Genomic DNA, 19,023 nt, shown 5'->3' with positions numbered 1-19,023 from the left:
GTGAGCTTTGTATCTGGACTTCAAAAATCTTTAATGCTTAATTCTGACATATTTATATAACATTGTCAGCCAAAAGAAATAAGCTTGCACATTTTTCTTGAACTCGAACTTACTGTCTCTGACTCATCCCATCTTCTCTGCTTTTAGATATCAATCTATATGCCAATTAACAATAGTCTTCATTGCAAAATTGTGAACAATTCCAAGTGCATATTTTTAAGATAACAGGAATGTGAATAGAGAAATGTGGCTGAGTTCTGATCCAGGCCTATAAATGCCTGTAATATTTTTACCGCAAAGGGAATTTCTAACACCAATCTGGAATTATGCATTCAGACAGATGTATTCAAGAGATCCTTTTTCTAAGAATCTTTGAAAACATCTTAAGAACTTAAGAACTACTAGTTTACTTGGATTTGAAAGACAGTCTGAAGTTCAGGAAACTAGTCTGGGACAAAAGCTGTCTTCAGCTCAGAATTTTGCCACAGATTCCCTAGTGTGATGTTGGGCAAATCTGATCCTCAGTGCATAGAATTTATGTCCAGTGGGATTTTATTAGCAAACATTTAGGTACCTAAATTTTTTAGATTCATAAAGGTGTAAGTGGATAGCAAGTTATTTGACTATGACTATCAGTAGTGTCAAAATGCTGGCTCTAAATACCTTATAGAAACTCTTGACCTTGTAGTTTCAATCTGTGTACACTGCCCCTAGCTACACAGAAAGATATGTTGTTGATGAACTGGTTAGGAAGTGAGTAATTTAAACATTACCTTTGTATAAAAGTAGGATGACTCACCTATTTCAGATGAGACAGAAAACACACCTTACAACCATTTGTGATCACTGAAGTCCCCGTGCTAATTTTGTAAAACTATGGGGAAAGTCTCCTATAAGATAAAATTTTGACCTGTAACTTCAAATCACTGTATTTGCTCTATAATGTCAGTAATATATTATGTTTCTTTTAATTTATTTGTCACTGAACTTGAAGAGACAATAAAAACTGTCAAATGCTTACAGTAAAAATGTAGCTTTTGCTACCTGACTTCCTCAAGAATGGCTAATTTCTGCATAGTATGTTGCTTCCCCATGCTAGGGGGCACGCTTAAGTTTAGATTCCCCAACCATCTCCAAGACCACCTGGAAAAGAGCTTGAGGACAAAATGACCATGGCCTGTTTGGGATGACAAGGGAAAAGTACCAAGATTACTCAGGTCTTACAGCACCTTCTCCACTTTGTCCCATCAGGATGTCTAACCAGTAGAGAGACTATCTTCATGGGGCTTGTGAGTAGCTCACTAATCAAATGGTCTGGTAGGGCTGTTAATCAGTAACCAGCACTTGTTCCTTGGCCCAGCTTTTTCAACTGCTTTTATTTTGTTCTGAAATAGTTTCAAGTAACAGTACCAGGTACCTCATATAGATGTGGTGGATCATGGTATGGATAAGACAAGCATTAGTGTTAAAAAGCCTTTAAAATGCTAACATGGCCTATGGAATGCCTGTTGTGCCTGAGGGTATCCTATGCAGTGTTTCTCCAGGATACTGAGGTGTCATGATCACTTTCAAATAACCAGTTTTTTTTTAAATATGGTTTCACATTAGAAGCACAACTTATTATTTCATGTGCATTTTTAGTGTTATATACTGAAACTAAATGAATGACTATTAAAATGCTTTGCTGTCTTTAGCCATTAAAATGGCACTCACTATTGATGTGGGAATGCTGCTGCATTCTGAGCTGCACTCCTGTGTCTTGACAAGGAAGTTGGAAAGAGTATTGTATTTAAATGACATTGATCTTTAAAAATATACATGGATTCAGGAAAATAACTTTTCTTTCCACCACAGTGATGATCAGAAAGGTTTGGTAAAAGTTCTAAACAGGTCTTGGATGTGGTTTTACTAAGTTTAATGTAAAATATCATTTTACAAGGTTTAGTGGTGAAAAACTGGTGGTAGGTGGATGGCTGGATGGGATGACCTTGGAGGTCTTTTCCAACTTTGGTGATTCTATGATTAAGTATACATCTGTATAGCACCACTCACTTCAGTGGAGTTGGGCGGACAAATACAACCTGATTATCTTGTCCCCACTGATTTACAGACTGCACCATTATCTAGGCAAAAATGATTTTCAGGAAAGCTAGATTTAAAAAAATATTTTTGAATACAGAAACTGTGATCAATTCTTGCCAAGAGAAACACCAAGCCATTAACCATTTTTGCATGTAGTTTTTAGGACCCTTGTTGGGTACTGTGACTGTGAGCAATGAGGTGCTCATCTTTAATGACATGATTAGCATCTAAGTGTAGTAGAACTGGTTCTAAGAGTCATCTTTATCATTCAGTGTAAGGAATGTGCTCTTTTTCCATTGAATCCCACAACTCATGGTAAAAGGCATTTTGAGAGGAGTGTCACTTTATTCTGCTAAAAAACTTGATGTTCTCCAGGGGAGTACCCTTCCCTGACAGGTCACTCAGTGATTCACTAGTTTTTAACTTTAATCCTTATCTACTAACAAATTTAGTTACTGTTTACCAAGGTAAGAGTTAAATATTCTACACCTATACTTGGAAAAATTTACCAGCATCCACATATCTTTACCAAATTATCTCTAACCCAACATGAAGAAGAAAAACGCAGTTGTGGACTGAATTTAATAATGAGGTAGTCTTATATTTCACATGGCCTTTTTGATGGAGGGAGTAATCTCCTTGTACCACCCCACTGAATGCACATCCTGGGCTTTTTTATTTCCACCTTCTTTCTTTTGTCTACAATGTGCTTCTCTCTGCCTTTGTCCTCCCTGAGCTCAGTCCTCATCTCACAACTCTAAGCTGGACTGACTCTCCTGGAGCTTGCTTCCTTGTTCTATCTGACTGCACCTTCTGGCAACTTCAGAACTTCAGTGCTTCCTCTTCTTTCACTAGCTCTTTTCAATTTTCATCCCTGCTGTTTTTCTTGGCTGCTCCTCCAACTCTCTCAGTTTTCATCCTTAAAACTCGCTTTTCCTATTCTTGTTCTGAAATAATGTAATTTAACTTTGTAAATTAAAAAAATCAAAACAAAACAAAACAACACAATAAATACGGTAATACTTCTGTACACTTTTAAGATGCAGACTCCACTGAATCTCAGTATTAGCATCAATATGTATATATATATATATATATACATATATATACATATATTTGCTCTCTTAATATTATAGATGATAGGCTTGGATTAAGCATAGCTTTATTTCTATTTCCTCCATTGCATCTCACTAATTTTTGTCAGCAGAACAATTAAATATCCTTGCAAGGTTATGTGTCTTCACATTAAATTCTTGACCAAACTATAGGTTTATAAAGTATTTTTATAATCTGTCAAGTATAATCACTTTTGATATCCTGAAAAAGGAAGCATGTTAAGCAAAGGATTTTATATTACCTTAGAGTTTTCAAAATAAGAAAGCAAATCTGTAAATTTTGCAGATATTTAAAGATGAGTATTGATTCTTTCAAAATCCATACTGTAAATTAGTTATTACCCAGGAAAACTGGAAAACATCATTTAAGTGCCAGAAAGATTCAATTTTGAGATGCAGTGGTTGTGTCCATACAACTGTGCTTAACTACTCCACATAAAAATTAATCCTTTAGTGTTATTATATTTATATTCATATTCATATATTCTTCAGAAGCATCAGTGTGACTGTTTTGCCTTCACAAGTGTCAAGAAAATTTATGAAATAAAATATACATATAGTATTTCTGTAATTTTCAAAATGAATCACCTGAGAATCAACAGCCTGTAAAATGTGCTGCTGATAGCAGAAACATATGAGTCAATTTGAAGACTGGAAAGTAGTTTTTAACAGTTTCTGATGTTACAGGTCTGCTTTTTCAGTGGTACTGGTATACATAAAAATATGGTTTAACATAGTAATTTTTCAAAGCACAGAGACCTGCTTGCAAATAGCCAAAGTCTATTATGGAATATAATCTTGCATTTTTCCTGTAGCTTTTATCCTATTTTAAATTTAAGATTTGATTACAAGACTGGGCGATGACATGTACAGGCTCAGTGACCAAAAAAATGCAGAGATCAATACTTAACACTGTCAGCAGGTTTTTTAGACATTGTCATGCAGGTAACTTACCCAAAGCTACTGCTGCAAGAAAACAGCAACAGCAGGGTCACTTGAAACATGAGCCAGCACATGGGCTGCCTTTGCTGATACATAATGGAAAGTAACCTAAACTAATTATAACCTATGAAAACCCTTTGTGTACTGTGCCTTGCCCTAGTATGAATATGGTTACAGAGGTTTCTTAATGTAAACATGGTTTTAAAAGACTTGTTGCTTAATTATGAAGCTCATCTGAAATTCTGCCAAAAGATTTCTGTGAAAAGCACACAGACTTCTCTGAAAATTTATTCAATCTCATTTTCCAAACAGGTCTCTCATATTTGTAATGCTTTATCTGAAGAACCCGTTAATGATCCTTTTGCTCCTCATCTGCTTTGAATCATTTCAAAGCACAGAAGTGCTCTGTGTGTAATTTCAAAGAGGAAATGCTTTGTGTATTTTCAGACAGTGGTTCATCTAGCAAATTAAGATTTAACTTTACATTTGAAACACAGGGTATTTGGCTTTGAAGTTCAGGAACCTTAAATAAGCATCACAAATAGAATTTTAAATGAGTTTCCGTTAGTATTTTCTCTGCTGCCTAAAGCAGTTATCCTACACTTATTATCCTGCAGGTTGTGCCAAGATGAGCAACTGGTAAGAGAATCAGTGCATCCTTGATGCAATATTGTTGACTTGCTAAAAAAAGACACAATGTTTAGTTTCTCCCAGTATATTAAGAACAAGCAACAGAAAGCAATCACCAGTTCCAAAGCAGCCATGTCAGACAGCACTGTATGTTAGCGAGGCACATCTTGTACAGCACTCATCCCTTGAATTTCTACTATGCTTATATTATTTTACTATTAGCTTTCATTCTGGAACAAAATAAATTGTTACTGATGTAGAGAAATCTGGGTAGAGACTAGAGAAAAGCCCAGGCCGTGAACTGTTCCCTAGAAACCAGTTCTCCAGAGACCAGATTTCAGGCCCTACCCCTGCATGGACACACTCTACACAAGATTGGAGTTGTTTAGACTTATATATCCTTCTCAGGTATTTTATATCCTCCTCATGTCTTCATGCACCTTTCCAACTCCTTGGATTGTGTCTAGTTCCTTCATGCCTCCTGCATCATCCTACATAACCACGAGACCAACAAGCACTGGAACATTTATCTGCAGCTTTAGCAGGATAAAACATGCACATACAAGAAGGCAAGAACCTTTACCGAGATTTAAAAGCACCACTTTCATGCCTTTGACTTTGCTCACAGGAATACTTACCAGCTGCAGTAAGAAGAGAGAGAAAATGATCTACCAGAGGTTGTTTTCATTTAAGATGACATGAAGTGCTTATTCAACTTCAAGAAATGGAAAAACAAACAAACAACAACAGCAACAAAAAAACGACAAACACGTGAGGGTGGAGTTTAAATAAGTTGCCTAATTTACACTGAGCTACAGAAGAGATCCAAAATTGCTCCACAATTCTCCAGGCTGTGTCCAGTCATGAGCACTTCATCCAGGCCTCGTCTGGTGCTGAGGCAGCCTGAGGACACAGGAGGGCTGTCCTCATCAACCATAAATGCCAGCTTTTCACCCCAGCTTCTACCCTAACCAGCAGAATTTTGCATTTTGGAACGAAGGCGATGAGCATTGGCTGGGTAAAAATTCCTGAGGTGAGGAAAATTTTTCTTCTAGTCTTACTCACATGGAATGAAAATGGAAGTCTATAGGGCAAAGTACAGTGACTTGTACTGCTTTGTTTGTAAAGCAGCAGTCGTAGGTGCTTATCTTGATAACAAATTATGCCACCGCCTAGGTTACACCCAGTCATGTCATGCATGATCACAACACTGACAGGGTGCCTGTTCCTTCCTAGGAATTCCATCCAGGTGTAAGTAGGTGAGTGATGTTCTGCTCTCTACACACCCTAGAAATAGTATCATGCTCCCCAAAAAACAATGCTATGCTCCTGCTGTACAGGTTGCTGTACATAATCCCCAAGGATTACGCCATTTCACACATGTCTACTGACAGCTGTGAAGTCATTCTATCTCTAGCTTCTCACCAAGCACTTCTCAGTTATGGTGACTAAAGGAATTATTGTAGTCTAGGTATTCACACACAGAGAGCCTTTTTGAAATGTGTCTCACTAGGCTATATCCAGGGAAACTCTGGTTACTTTTACCTCTACCAAGCTACCAAGCATAAACATTTTTGCCTCCACAAATATTTCTGATGGAGAGATACAGACATCTGTTGTTTGTTCCACTTGATTCCTTAAACTCTTAGACCAAGAAGTATTGCGAAGAACCCAAAAGGACCAAGCATAACTTCACATGTGGAACTCTTGGCTTAAACAGTATCATTTGGATAACCAGGTCAGTCAGTGGCAGGCCGTGCAAGAATACCTCATTGCAGCTTCCAGAAGGAACTGTTGGTGAAGTGCTGTCAGCTGCTGTTCCATGTGATGGCAAATGGCATGCACTTGGAGTGCACACCGTTTTATCTTGGAGGATCCACACTGCCCACATATTTAATAGCAGTTTGCATTATCAAGGATGCCTGGACAGCTTTGTTCTGCAGCATCCATTCTGACTGAAAAGGCTTCACGATGTTTCAGACAAGTTATGGCTGCATTTCTATGTTTTCATTACTGCATACCTGACAGCTGTGGTACTATTTCATAACTACGTCTCCACGGTTATCTGGAACCTGCCTTTGATGGTCTGTTTGACGCAGCCAGGAACATGCAGACACATTTACATTCTACCTGTGCATAGCCTGACTGACAAACACTGATTGAGTAGGGCAGCTGATGAAAAGTAATAGTGATAAGCAGCAGAATCAACAATGAAGCATATTCTCTAAGGCTGGCAATGACCAATTTATTTGCCATAAATAAAATTGTGCTAGTTTGTTCCCTGCAATAATTTCCAAGCTCTGAATACACAGATGTTACATACTTATACATCCCGACCAGATGGCCATGCAGAGCCCATAAATCTTTGAACTTGCGAATAAAAACTTGCAGGATTAATTATAATCCTGAATAACATAGTTAAAGTCCCTTTTGATGGGACCCAAATGAAGATCTGTACCTCATTCACAGCTTTTCTTCCCATACTTATATAGAGACAGTACGAAACTACGGCAAGCGAACATGTGAGGACCTCTGCTTTTCAGTATCACGTTGGATAGAAAATCTGGAGGATGTGGCAGTTCAATCAAGCAAATGAGTTTTGCTACACTGGCTTGATTGTCCATTCCTCTGTAGGAGCCAGGAATTAGCTAGTTTTATCAATTAATGGTAACCACATTAATTACGGGAAAAGAGATTTGTAGCTTGTTGGTACCGCAGAGCAGGCATCAGAAATTTCCCCTGTGCTTCCAGTTGTTCTCTCCATAACTTGGAGCAGTCATTCAAGACTTGCATATGATGTAATCTTCCCACTGGGCAACTGTGCTTGTCCACCACAATCTTCCTTGATGAAGTAGAGAATGACATCCTATATGGCTGCAATAGTTAGTACTGTCTAGGAGAAAGATGGCTTTGAAGTGAAGCTTTCCCTATGTTCTGTGAGTAAGTAGAATAAGATCTGCAGGCTTGTCACCTTCAAACCTTTTATCACTACAAAACTGTGCTTTTAAAAAGCAGCTCAGTGTTACAGAGATGATTCATAATGCTGCAGTATCACTTAGCTGACTTGAAAGAGATGTTAATGTCATCATTTTGTTGTTCATTACTAAAGACTAAGAAACTAAGGGCTGAAAATGCCTTATGTATCTATAGCCTCGTTTTACGTTTTTAAAAGACCTGAACTACAGAGTGTTTTTCTTCCTATGTTGTAGTTCCAAAATTCAATTTTTTAAGAGGCTTGATTCTGTATTTTGTATAGAAGGAGGACAGAACAAAATTTAAGCTATTACTATTTTTATTTATTTATTTTGAGTAAGGTTATATGCATAAAACCTTGTATCTGAGTTTAGAGCATAAGCATTGAAACCTATACTACATCTGTGAATATAAGTAATAGAGATAAGTACTCCTATTCAGTTCAAGGGCAGACAAAGTTCTTAAGCATCTGCTGCACTGTATTTCATTTATGTAAGATTTTGAGAACAAGCTATATACTACACACAAATTTGAGTCAAAAAATGATATGCTGGGGGAGAAAAGTTAATTTAAAGATAAGACAGAAGCAGACATATGAGTATATCACATAGTTTTTATAAATACACGTGTATGGGACAAGATAAAACCCTTGATAAAAATTATAATTAGTATTGCAGAACCATACATTATATATATTTATATTTTACATACAAAATGTAGCTTACCAAAAGGTATAAAAGAATATGAATCCATATACGAAAGTTAACAAGTTTGTGGTGTCCTAATCAAATTGAAAATTTCTTTTCAATTACTAGAAAGTAAAATCACTAAGCATTCTGAGCAGGTGCAACCTTGGTCTGGAAAATATTACAGAATATTTTCCGCTCCTTTTGAAGGAGGAAACTGCTACTATCAGTACTTGGTTTTGAACTCTCAACAGAAAAATGTCTGAATGCATATATATATATGTACATAGGTATGCACACATACATATGTATATGAGTAAACACACGTATCTGTACATTAATTTCATGGCTGATCACACAAAAAAACAAGCTGCTCTCAGTTATTTCAAGACTGCTATTTTAATACACTTTAAAATGAACATCTTAACGTTCGAGAAATAGTATGACTTTTCTATAGTTACTAAATATACAAAAGAAAGTGTGCAAAACAAAGTATATTAAGCAGGTACAGTTTAGGATATAATCTATATGTATTAAAAAATCTAGGAGTATTAATACATACATGTCTAAATTCAGTCACCTTGAATTCAGAGCCCACAGATCTCGATTGTCCATCTTATGAATAAACTGTAATATAGACTTATCTTAAAGAGACCACACTTAAAGAGTGGTCAGGCACTGGAAAGGGCTGCCCAGGGTGGTGGTGGAGTCACTGACCCTGGAGGTGTTCAAGAAATGCTTAGTTGTTGCACTGAGGGACATGGTTTAGTGGGAAATATCTGTGATGGGTGGATGGTTGGACTGGATGATCTTGGAGGTCTTTTCCAATCCTGGTGATTCTATGACTCTATGCTTATATAGATGAACCATTTAGTTCCTAAGAGACATGCACTTCTGATGGAGAACCAATATTTGGCCCTATATAGTCATTGTCAGATGAAAAATTTTCAGTGAAAAAATCAATTTTCCCAGTTTTCAGTTGTGCTTTAAGGACTTTCATCACATTACATGAATGGGAAATCTGGGGGGACATCTTTTTTACTTAGCACAAAGGTGTGCCAGTCTACAGGTAGGTCTCTTTAGCTAGAGCTCTTCAGCATACTTGTCATGGTTTTATGTTTTTTGGTTTTCAGTATTCTGCATCAAAACATCATGTAGTGTACCAGAATTAAAGTGTTAATGCTCCAATTCCAGGTACCTATCCCTATACATTATGGAATACAATACTGCAGTGCAATGTAATTTTATTTGCACTGAACCTTCGACCTGTGACTACAACCATAAGCTTACATTTTCAATTCTAGATGGAAAATTTTGTTGAAAAGAGTCTCTGACATATAATACCATACAGAAAACAAGATTTAGAATTATTTATTTAGATCTTTAAAGTAAATTTGAACAGATGTGTGGCTTCTTTGTTTTTGAATATTGTTTATGATTGCTGTAGGTAACTTGAATGCTGAGATATTTATTGCATGAATATATGAATTTAATAGCTAGATGCAACATAAAGAATCAAACTGGAAAGAAGAAGAAAGCTGCTCTCAAGCAAACAGCCAACAATAAGCAACTGATGTTCTGTTAACAGGTGGTAGTAGAATTTTAAGTAAGATGAATTGCCAGACTTTCTTTAAATGTTTTGAGTTTATTGTTATTCGTGAGAAAGCTCTGTTTTAATAACACTGCATGATTTCTCTATTTGTCACTTTTAATAATCTCAACAGGAATGAAGTTTACAGAACTACAGACCAATCATATAACCAGGACTGAAACAGATTGTTGTAACCCAAAGCTTTATGTACAGTAAGAGAATGGATGCAATGTGAAGCTTCAACTCAGGCAGGTAGTAGCATTAATAGGAAGAAAACAGTGGTAATGTTCAGAATCACCTGGAACTATGACAATAACATCCTTGGATCTGCAATTGAAGACAAACGTTGCTGCTATGATAGCAGATGCAGGAAGTCTCTGGGGGTGGGAGGAGAATAAGTTCATTTCCCTGGGGTTGTGCGGGTGGGGTGAGAATGCAGAGGGGCGAGAATGCAGTGAAAAAGAGGCAGAGGAAAGATTAGGCAACAGTTGCCTTTGAGAAGGAATGATGACTTTTTCATGGGCTCTCTGAAGACAGAAAGGGTACATAAAAGGCTGCAGAAAGAACCACACTGGTTTGGCCTGAAACACAAGATTAAATAAGGGATTAACACTCTGTTTGACAAAAGGGAGGGATTCTGTGAATCTATCTGTGAATCATAATTTTTGCAGAGATATCCTTCATCTACTCCCTCTAATCAAAGGATAACACTCCAGCACTGCAGTGAACACTGTGGGCTCATGCCCAATTAAATTCATAATTCTGTCCTGGTAATACTTAATATTAGAAGGCATTTCTGTCTAACATATGAAGCAAATGAATATCTCATACTTGTGCACTGTCTTCAATCACATATTTTTTTAAAGAGAAATACTGTCACAGGGGGGGAACAGTTTTAACTAATGCATTATCCAAAAAATTAGGAAAATACTGCATCTCACTACCTGCTCAAAACAAATGTTTTGATGGGAACGTAAGGGCACGCTGCAAATCCACGTTGCTCATAGAACGAGTGGTTAAGTCCAAGTTATACTGCACATGGATTACTGAAAATTCAAAGAACTGCTAGTGTGTGGTTCATGTCCCCCACCCACAGCAAGTATTTCACTGGACAATATGAGGTGAGGAGACTTGTGCTTCACATTCTGGGTCTGAATATGAAATAGTGGCAGATCCAACAGAAAAGACAACATTCCATGCAGGAGATAATAGGTAACAATTATTCCCTCTCTTCCTGTTCAAAGATTATTTAAATTTTTTTTAAGAGCTATTGAAAATTTCTGATTTATTATTACAGATATTTGTTTTATCAGCTGATTTTTCACCGTAATATTTTGTACCTGCTGTGTATCATGTCTAACAGCTGTTTTCATAATGAAATTTAATTTTTTTGTAATTGTTTAAAATTAATAACAGTCTCAAATCTTTCATCAAAACAATTTCTTGGGCCTTTTGAAGAGATTTTTTTTTTTTTAGCTGTAATGCTGCTTATCTTATATCATATGATATCATATCATATTATATTATACTGTAATATATTACACTAAGCTGAGAGTTGCTTTCCAGTCACCTAGTACAATACCTGAAACTAGTAGAGGTTTTTGATATTCTTCTGAAGAGCTCAGTAGTTCCACTACAAGTTCTTTCCCAATTCCTAGAAATGTACCACCAGACTCTAGAATACAGTTCTCTTATTCAGCTGTCTCTGCCATTTCAATTAAAAGGTGCATCTTATCTCTTTAAAAGAGTAGTTTCAGAATCAGTAACCATGTAACTTTTGTCAAGGAAAAGGAAAAAGTAACTAAGGAATCTCTGCAGTGTTGGTCACCTCATTAATCGCTTTTTTGTTCTATGGCAATTTAACAGATGTAACATGCTTAAATATGCGAGTAGGAAAAAAAAAGTGGAAATTATATTATTAGTTTTCATTTATGCTTTTCATAAACTGCCTTTCCTTCCTGATTAAGCTGTACTTTCTCTCACTGTGTCCTTTTTGGTAGAATCTCTTTAAGAACTACAGCTCATACCTTCAAGCTTTGCCTGTTATTCTCTTATTTTCCCCCCTCATGTTTTTTGCTTCCTTTTTTGGGGGTGGAGAGCAGATGCGTGGCTTCTGCAACTATCAAGATGTACTTGTGGTCTCTGTGCTGAGTTTAAAGTTTTAATTTCCTCATCTGGAGCTTTCAGATCATGTTGATTAGCTTCTCCTTTTCAAAGTCCCCATCTCCAAGATTTACAGTCAGTTTTCAAATTATAAGAATTCACATACGAGTCTTCTGAAAAGGATCTGGGGCTTAATTACACTGCAGTCAGTATTACTCAGAGGTTTAATGGTTTTAATGACAAATTTGAAAATAATTTAAATTATGAGTGAGGATTATGATCCCAAAACCATTTTTTTGTATTAACTAGAATTTCTACCCCTATCTAGCTTAAGTATTTATGCAGATCAGAAGTTGAAACAACCTTCTACTTCTGTTTTAACAGATAGTTTCGCATTTTTAAATAGTGTTCATTAATTTTTCTTTTCCACATCAGAAAGCAAATAATGTAACATTTTAATTATTTCTCTTTTACAAGCATTCTTAACAATTACATTTTTTTAAACTGTTGCTAGGAAAAGTAGATGTGTTGTAACTGAAGAAAGAAACAAATGAATTTTCAGTGAAGAAATGAATGCTAACTGAAGGACTTAAATTTAAACATAGAAATAGATTTTGATGCCTAGATATAACCCTAGAATCAGTGATGTATCTTCATCACTTATCATTCACTCTTTAAAGAAAGAATCCATTTCCTGACAAAGCTGTACCACTTCCGTTAAAAGAAAGATTGGGCTTGGATGCTTAGCATAACTTCTCCTTTCATGGTATGACATTAAGTGGTTTTACATAAAACTCTTGGACAGAGCAGTTTCATACAAAAACGCTTTAAACAGCAAATTTACCTACTCTATCTACTTTTTGACAGTTATCAAGCACGGTTTAAAACAACAACAACAACAGAGCACTAAAATACAGATAAAACTACAAATTAGTACTGTTACCTTACTAGAATTTCACCTAAAGTCTGTTTTATTTTATGGCTGTCTTTTGTGAGGAGTCCTTCCTTAAATTTATATTTTGCTTTCCAAAATTTGATCCTCTTTTTCCCTTGCTCTGCAGATATTCTCAGTTGGCTGATTAAAGGAAATACTTCATATCCAGCTTTCCAACACTTGTACTTAGAAAATAGTACCTACGCTTGTAACAATTCAATGACCACAAGAAAGTGCTAGATGCCTTCTTAGCATCATATAAGTTACTGTTTTTGAATGCAGCTCCACTTCAGAAAATAAGTAAATCAAGTACCTTGAAACCATAAAGCAGTGACACCCTGGAAGTAGGCAGATACAGCACTCATTTTCTTCTCTCTTTCTCTCTCATTTCCTCTCAGAAGACTGTATACTGAGCACTTCAATTTCACCCCAGCTCTCAAAGCAGCTTGGCATACAACCTCTTTTAGAACCAAAGAGGAAATGTTGTGACACTTTTAAAAAACTGTTCAATTATATCTTTGTGTGATGTGTGATGCGGGGTATTTCCCGCAACATTTTTTTCCTCTCCTTTTGCAATTAGGAATGGCAAGTGAATATACATATTTTTTGAACAGTTGTGTTGTGGGGTAGGGAAGGGACATCTATCTTTAGAACTCTATTACTCCATGTTCCCAAACTCGCAGCACATGCTCAGCCCAAACACTGAACTGCTGGTTGATTGATCTGTCAGGTTGCTCTTATTGTATGCAAGAATATCAACTTGGCTTGAAAATACTGTGTAAAAAAAAATAAAAATACACTACACTTCTCATTACCTCGTAGTCTTTAATTGTCTTTACATCAAATATTTCTTTGCCTCTTAACACTGGAGAGGTAACATATTGAAGACACAGTTATGCCAAGTAGTATTTTTTGTTGCACACACCTGAATGGTTATTTAAAATGCAAATAACATTTTCAGTCAGTTAAATTGCACTCAGAGCAGCATTTCTAAAAGCATGGTTTACATAGCAAGGGTGGTTTTACTTCTTCAGACTATAAAGAAATCTGATATAGACCATTCTGTACTCCCTGTGGGTCTGTAGCCCATCACTGTTTCTGTACTTTCACATGCCTGCTTCAGCTGCAGGCTCAAGCCAATTTCCTCCCTCATCTGACTCTGACTCTCTATGCTGGTGATTTTAATGGAACAAAGGCAGAATCTGAGGGCTGGCACACAGCTGCCCACATTTCTGACTGCTGGCATGGTACAGTTGGGCCCCTAAGTACTCCTTGAGTCAACATCCTCATACAAACTGGGGGCCAGCACAGCTCAGTAACTTTACAATCTGTCTAAATCCAGCAGGCAGCATGGAAAAGGCCACCCTGTTTTGACAGGTAAATAATTTAGCTGTATACGTGCAAATTATGCCATGCTATGCCATGCCACTTGCACTGACACCTGGATAACAAATCCTGTCTGCTTCATTTACTGGTACGGATAGAGTCTATATATTTCCTGTAAATCCTATCTACCCTTAAGGGTAAAAAAACTGTATCCTTTTACAAATAGCCACAAAATCATGTGATGCTGCTTCGAAGACAAAAGGGATGGTGTTAATTAAACTAGGCTGCTATGGCCTGGACCATTTGACTGAAAGTATGTCTACCCTTAAATTGAGTACTGACCAAGATTTATTATCTCTTACTCCCAAAAGTTCAGTTCAATTGAAATCTTATGCATACTCTTCTACTTCTAGAATAGACAAGAGATTTATATTTCAGTGTCAGCATAGTCCTTCTGTCATAACGTATGCCAAGAGGTGGGTTTGTTTCCAAGCATTCACTAGGGCAGTTTTGCTCTTTTTGTGAAGATGGGAGAATCCTATTGCAAAAATATATATTTTAACATTGGATATACTGTTACGTAAAAATCTCCATGTGTTAATATTTGGCTTTGCTTTTGCCAAAGTGCAAGCAAATCAGAGAGTCTCTCAGTGACAACAACAAACTTTCAGCTCATGCAATCTCTTTTCCAAGCCAAGACAGAACTGAACATAAATACAGACCAAGCTCTGAGTCTTGCTATAAGCGCAGTCAGCAGCTACCATAATGGATCACTAATGTTGGTTACATTTGCTAGGGTTATCACCTCACTATTTAAAGTTGCTAAATCATTTAACCTGAAATTTAAAAGGGAAAAAGGGAATATCTCAGCATGAGGAAAGTCAGCAGATAAAGTCTGTAAAGCTATGAACATCTGAAACTATTTGCAACTACTGAATTCGTCGCCAGCTCTGCTGGTGCTTCGTGCACAGAACAGAGGGGAGTCAGGTTTCAGTCTCTCTGCCGAGGTTTCCAGGGGCCCTGCGAAGCACAGAGCCACCGGGGTACACTGTGCCAGTCCCTGAGATGTGACAGCTGGGACAAAGAATAATCAGCAGCTGTTACTGCTCCTTGAGAAGCAGGCGCCCCGCTAGAAGGAGTCACTAGTTACAAAGATGCAAAAAAGGTAACAATTAACTTTATCCATTTATTTTGTATCTTCATTATTTTCTCTGCTGCAGGGGAAATGATGATGAAACATTTGCTATCTCTGCAATAGAGATACGGCAACGTCACTTTTGACATCAAGTGACAGAACTGTGACAGAAGTTAGCGAACTGATGTGTTTTTGGTCTGAAAACACACATACACACAACAACAAGAAAAAAAGCCCACCTAAACAAAATTAAAACCAAGACTTGGTGTTTAAAGAATGCTGAAGTAGAAAGATAGTGGAAATGTCTCATCAACTTCAAATAGCTCAACTCAGCGTCCCCTCAGGAAGCGTACAGCTACATACAAACACACGACTGTTAGATATTCGTGTGTACAAACACACACCAAGAAATACGCGATACTGGAAGGCGAACGAAGGATCAGCAGAAGACATTTTATTTCACCGATGACTGCAGTACCGGAATTAAGACTTCACGTCTGAATGCTGCTGTTGTAAGTGACAGGGCGTTACAAACTCGCAGTCTAAGGCCGGGAAACAGCACTGACACCAAACGAGTGCGCCCAGACCCGCAGCCCCGCTCTGTGTGCCGGTGCCACCCCCGCCCCCTCCTTCCCGCCTCCGCCCGCCCCCTCAGCGCCGCACGCGCTCCCACGCCGTGAGGCCGCGGCATCCCGCGCCATGTGCGCGCGCACCGTGCGCTGCCGCGCCGGGGACGTACCGGCGTGCCGCGCGGGCGGCTGCTCTCCCGCTGCCTCGGCTCAAGGAGATGGGCAGCGCGACCTGACTCCAACCGAGCCGTGCCGCGTGGGCCCGCGCACGCCTTCCCTCGGGGGAAGCCCACAGCCCATCGCCCTCCGGGAACCCCCCCCTCCGCCGCTCCTCCCTGCCCCTGCCTTCGCTGCCCGGTCGTTGCCGCCGGGAGGCCGCCTCCCTTCCCCCCACGCACGGCAGGGCGCCGCTCGGATCCCCCCGCCGCCATTACGAGTGAGGAGGTGCGCGACCTCCCCCCTCCCAATACGATGGAATCGGCCCGCAGTACGGAGAGATGGCAGATGATTGGCAGCCCCAGGCACCAATCAGCGCGCTCCTTTTTTTCTCTAGGCGACGCAACGCCCGCCCTCAGGCGGGTTGGGGGGTGTAGGAGAGGCGGGAGGGAATGTTTACAAACAAGATTAGGGAGTAGAGCGATGGCGGGGGGGGGGGGGGAAACGAGGAGGCGGGGCCGGCGATTGGCGCAGCCGTTGGGCCAATCAGAGAAGGCGCCGCTCGGCGGAAGGGCGGGGGGCTGTGCGCGGAGCGTTCTCTGCCCAACAGCCGCGGGCGCTCTCGAGCGCTCGCGCCAATGAGCGCTGGGCGGGCAGGGAGGGGGCGCCGAGAGGAGCGGCCGCGGCGCTCGCTTAGCCCTCCGCCCCGTACGGCTCAGCCTATCCCGGGCGGGCTCGGCTCGGCTCGGCTCGGCTCGGCTCCCTGCCGCTGGGCGACTGGAGCAGGGGGGAGGGGAGCCGCAAGGACATGGGCCGGCTCTGAGGGCCGAGGGAGGGCAGCCTACGTGTGTGCCGCCCCGTATTTTACTAACTGTTTGCTGTCGGGTTTATTTATTTCTTTTTCTTCGCGCCCCCTCCTCCCCCCCCTTCCTCTCCCCCTTCCCCACCTCAAGGCGGAGGGAGAATAGTCCCCTCCCTTCCCTCCCTCGCCGTGCGCCTATGGCTCCCGCTCCTCGGAGCGTCCCCGGGAAATAAAATCCGCCCGGGGCCGGGTGCCGCCCCCCGCCTCCACGCACACACCCGCGGGGAGCGGCCGAGGCGGGGGAGCGCCCTCCCGGGAGAACATGGAGGGGCCCTCGGGCTCGGCGCAGGGCAGCGAGCGGCCGCTGCTCACCGTCACGCACGAGCTGAGGAACGGTGAGCGGCGGGGGTATGGCGGCAGGGTAGGGCCGGGGGGGGGGGGGGGGGAAGGTCGAGGGAGGGGGTGTGTATGGGGGGGGATGGCAGCGGGGTATTTCTGAAGAAGTGTTTGGGCCACACTTCTGCGCCTTGGGCTCTCCCGTCCCGCTTCCCTGCGGGTCCCGCGAGCTTTTGAAGGAGATAAAGGTTCGCAGATAAGGGTCGCGATTTCCCTTAATCGCCTTTTTGACTTTTATGGCAATGTCAGCGTGGAGGGGAGGCTGCCCGCTGCAGCCCTTAGCGAGGCGGTTTCGGTGACAGCTCGGTGGGAGGCCGGGATGCGGCGAGCGGGGCGCGCAGCCCTCGGCCCGGCCCGGCCCCGCGCGGCCCTTCGTGCGGCCCCGAGCTGCAGCCCCGCACGTGGCCGTGGCCGCGTCCGACCCCGCGGGGACCCGGTGCTGCGGGAGGTCTCGGGAGATGTATTTTTAATTGCGGCTCTGTGCTCCTCTGAAGTTTCCAGGCAACTTGAACGTTACAGTAAATCCAGGACTTGCTGTTAATTCGGAAGTGTGTGTAGCACATAGTCGGGAGTACGTATTCTCTGTGTTTAACGCAGCTATTAACCCACGACCTTCATTCCTTTCCTCTTTTTTTTTTTTTCCCCTCTGTAAGTAAAAGCAACTATAGGATGCTGTTCGCCCTAAAAGTTTGAGCAAAGCATCCCCGCGGCTCACGTAGCTGGCATCTTGTGCTGCACCGCTTGGGAACGGCAGGTGGTATTGCTGAAGTCCCCTCGGTACTGCTCAGCTTCCCGTCCCGGTGTCACACTGGTCCAGGGGCTCTGTAGGTGTACCCCAGTGGAGCATAGCTATCACTGCAGCTTAAAAAAAAAAAAAAAAAAAAAAAAAAGCTCTTCCTGCAGAAACCAAAGAAGCTGTGGTTTCCTTCTTTGAAGAACAGCAACAACAACAAAAAAAAGAAATGGTGGAATACATATTTGTCTTATTAGGTATTGCTAGATTTCAGTATGCGGGAGAGAAAGAAGTAGGGGAGAAGGAAGTGGATTGCAATTATTCCACGTTGGATTCCAGCTCTGTGAAGATGTCTTTTATACACATTGAGACAGCACATATCCCTGCAGGACAGTCATGTAGAGATACTTTGAAGAATAAATTGTGTTCACTGACACTAGACAGAGTTGTCTAACAGATAATACACAGTTGGTTTGATCTTGATTTTTAAGCTTTATGGATTCAGGAAGCACTGGTGCTTTTAATTAAGAAAAGACCAGGCTTGTTTGTCTTTTTGTAAGCTTTTGAAATGTAGTTTAATGGGAGTCAGTTGCTTTCCCTCTCCATATTAAGTATCTAGAAAACTCTGCTTTTTGAAAAATGCTTTCTAGCAATGGCTCGTCTATTTCAGGAACATTAGGGTGGAGGAGGGAGCTGCTCTGTCATGTACTCCTGGGAGACTCCTACTCCTGAAGATGTCAATAGTGTCATTGCTATGCATGGCATAGCAAGAGATTGTCTCAGAACTTGTATCTGTGCAATGCATGAGGATGTGATAATTTGAGGAGAAAAATTGCCCTCAGCTCTTCTG

The 19,023-nt window shown here is 40.6% G+C and overlaps 2 protein-coding genes across 4 annotated transcripts in view; one reads left to right on the top strand and one right to left on the bottom strand.

The window, feature by feature from the left end:
* DGLUCY (D-glutamate cyclase) overlaps positions 1-16,690 on the bottom strand; it is a 40,423-nt gene extending 23,733 nt beyond the window's left edge. Inside the window, exon 1 of one of the 2 annotated variants that reach the window (XM_090141508.1) lies at positions 16,257-16,690. In XM_090141508.1, coding sequence (XP_089997634.1) covers positions 16,257-16,517 — 261 coding nt within the window. In that variant the 5' untranslated portion in view covers positions 16,518-16,690. Of the gene's footprint in view, positions 1-13,369; positions 13,449-16,256 lie in introns of those variants that run through there. The other variant, XM_031593095.2, reaches the window with a different exon arrangement.
* Positions 16,691-16,870: 180 nt separating this feature from the next.
* RPS6KA5 (ribosomal protein S6 kinase A5) overlaps positions 16,871-19,023 on the top strand; it is a 75,067-nt gene continuing 72,914 nt past the window's right edge. For both annotated transcript variants that reach the window (XR_016467033.1, XM_031593096.2), the window contains exon 1: positions 16,871-17,439. Coding sequence is in view for 1 of the 2 variants with exons in the window: in XM_031593096.2 (XP_031448956.1) it covers positions 17,367-17,439 (73 nt within the window). In the remaining variant the exon portion in view is untranslated. The remainder of the gene's footprint in view (positions 17,440-19,023) is intronic.

Source organism: Phasianus colchicus, chromosome 5 (genome assembly GCF_987193195.1).
Source record: "Phasianus colchicus chromosome 5, bPhaCol1.hap1.1, whole genome shotgun sequence".
Lineage (NCBI taxonomy): Eukaryota > Metazoa > Chordata > Aves > Galliformes > Phasianidae > Phasianus > Phasianus colchicus.
Note: the sequence above shows the minus strand (reverse complement) of the source record. Positions and strands in the feature narration are given on the sequence as shown.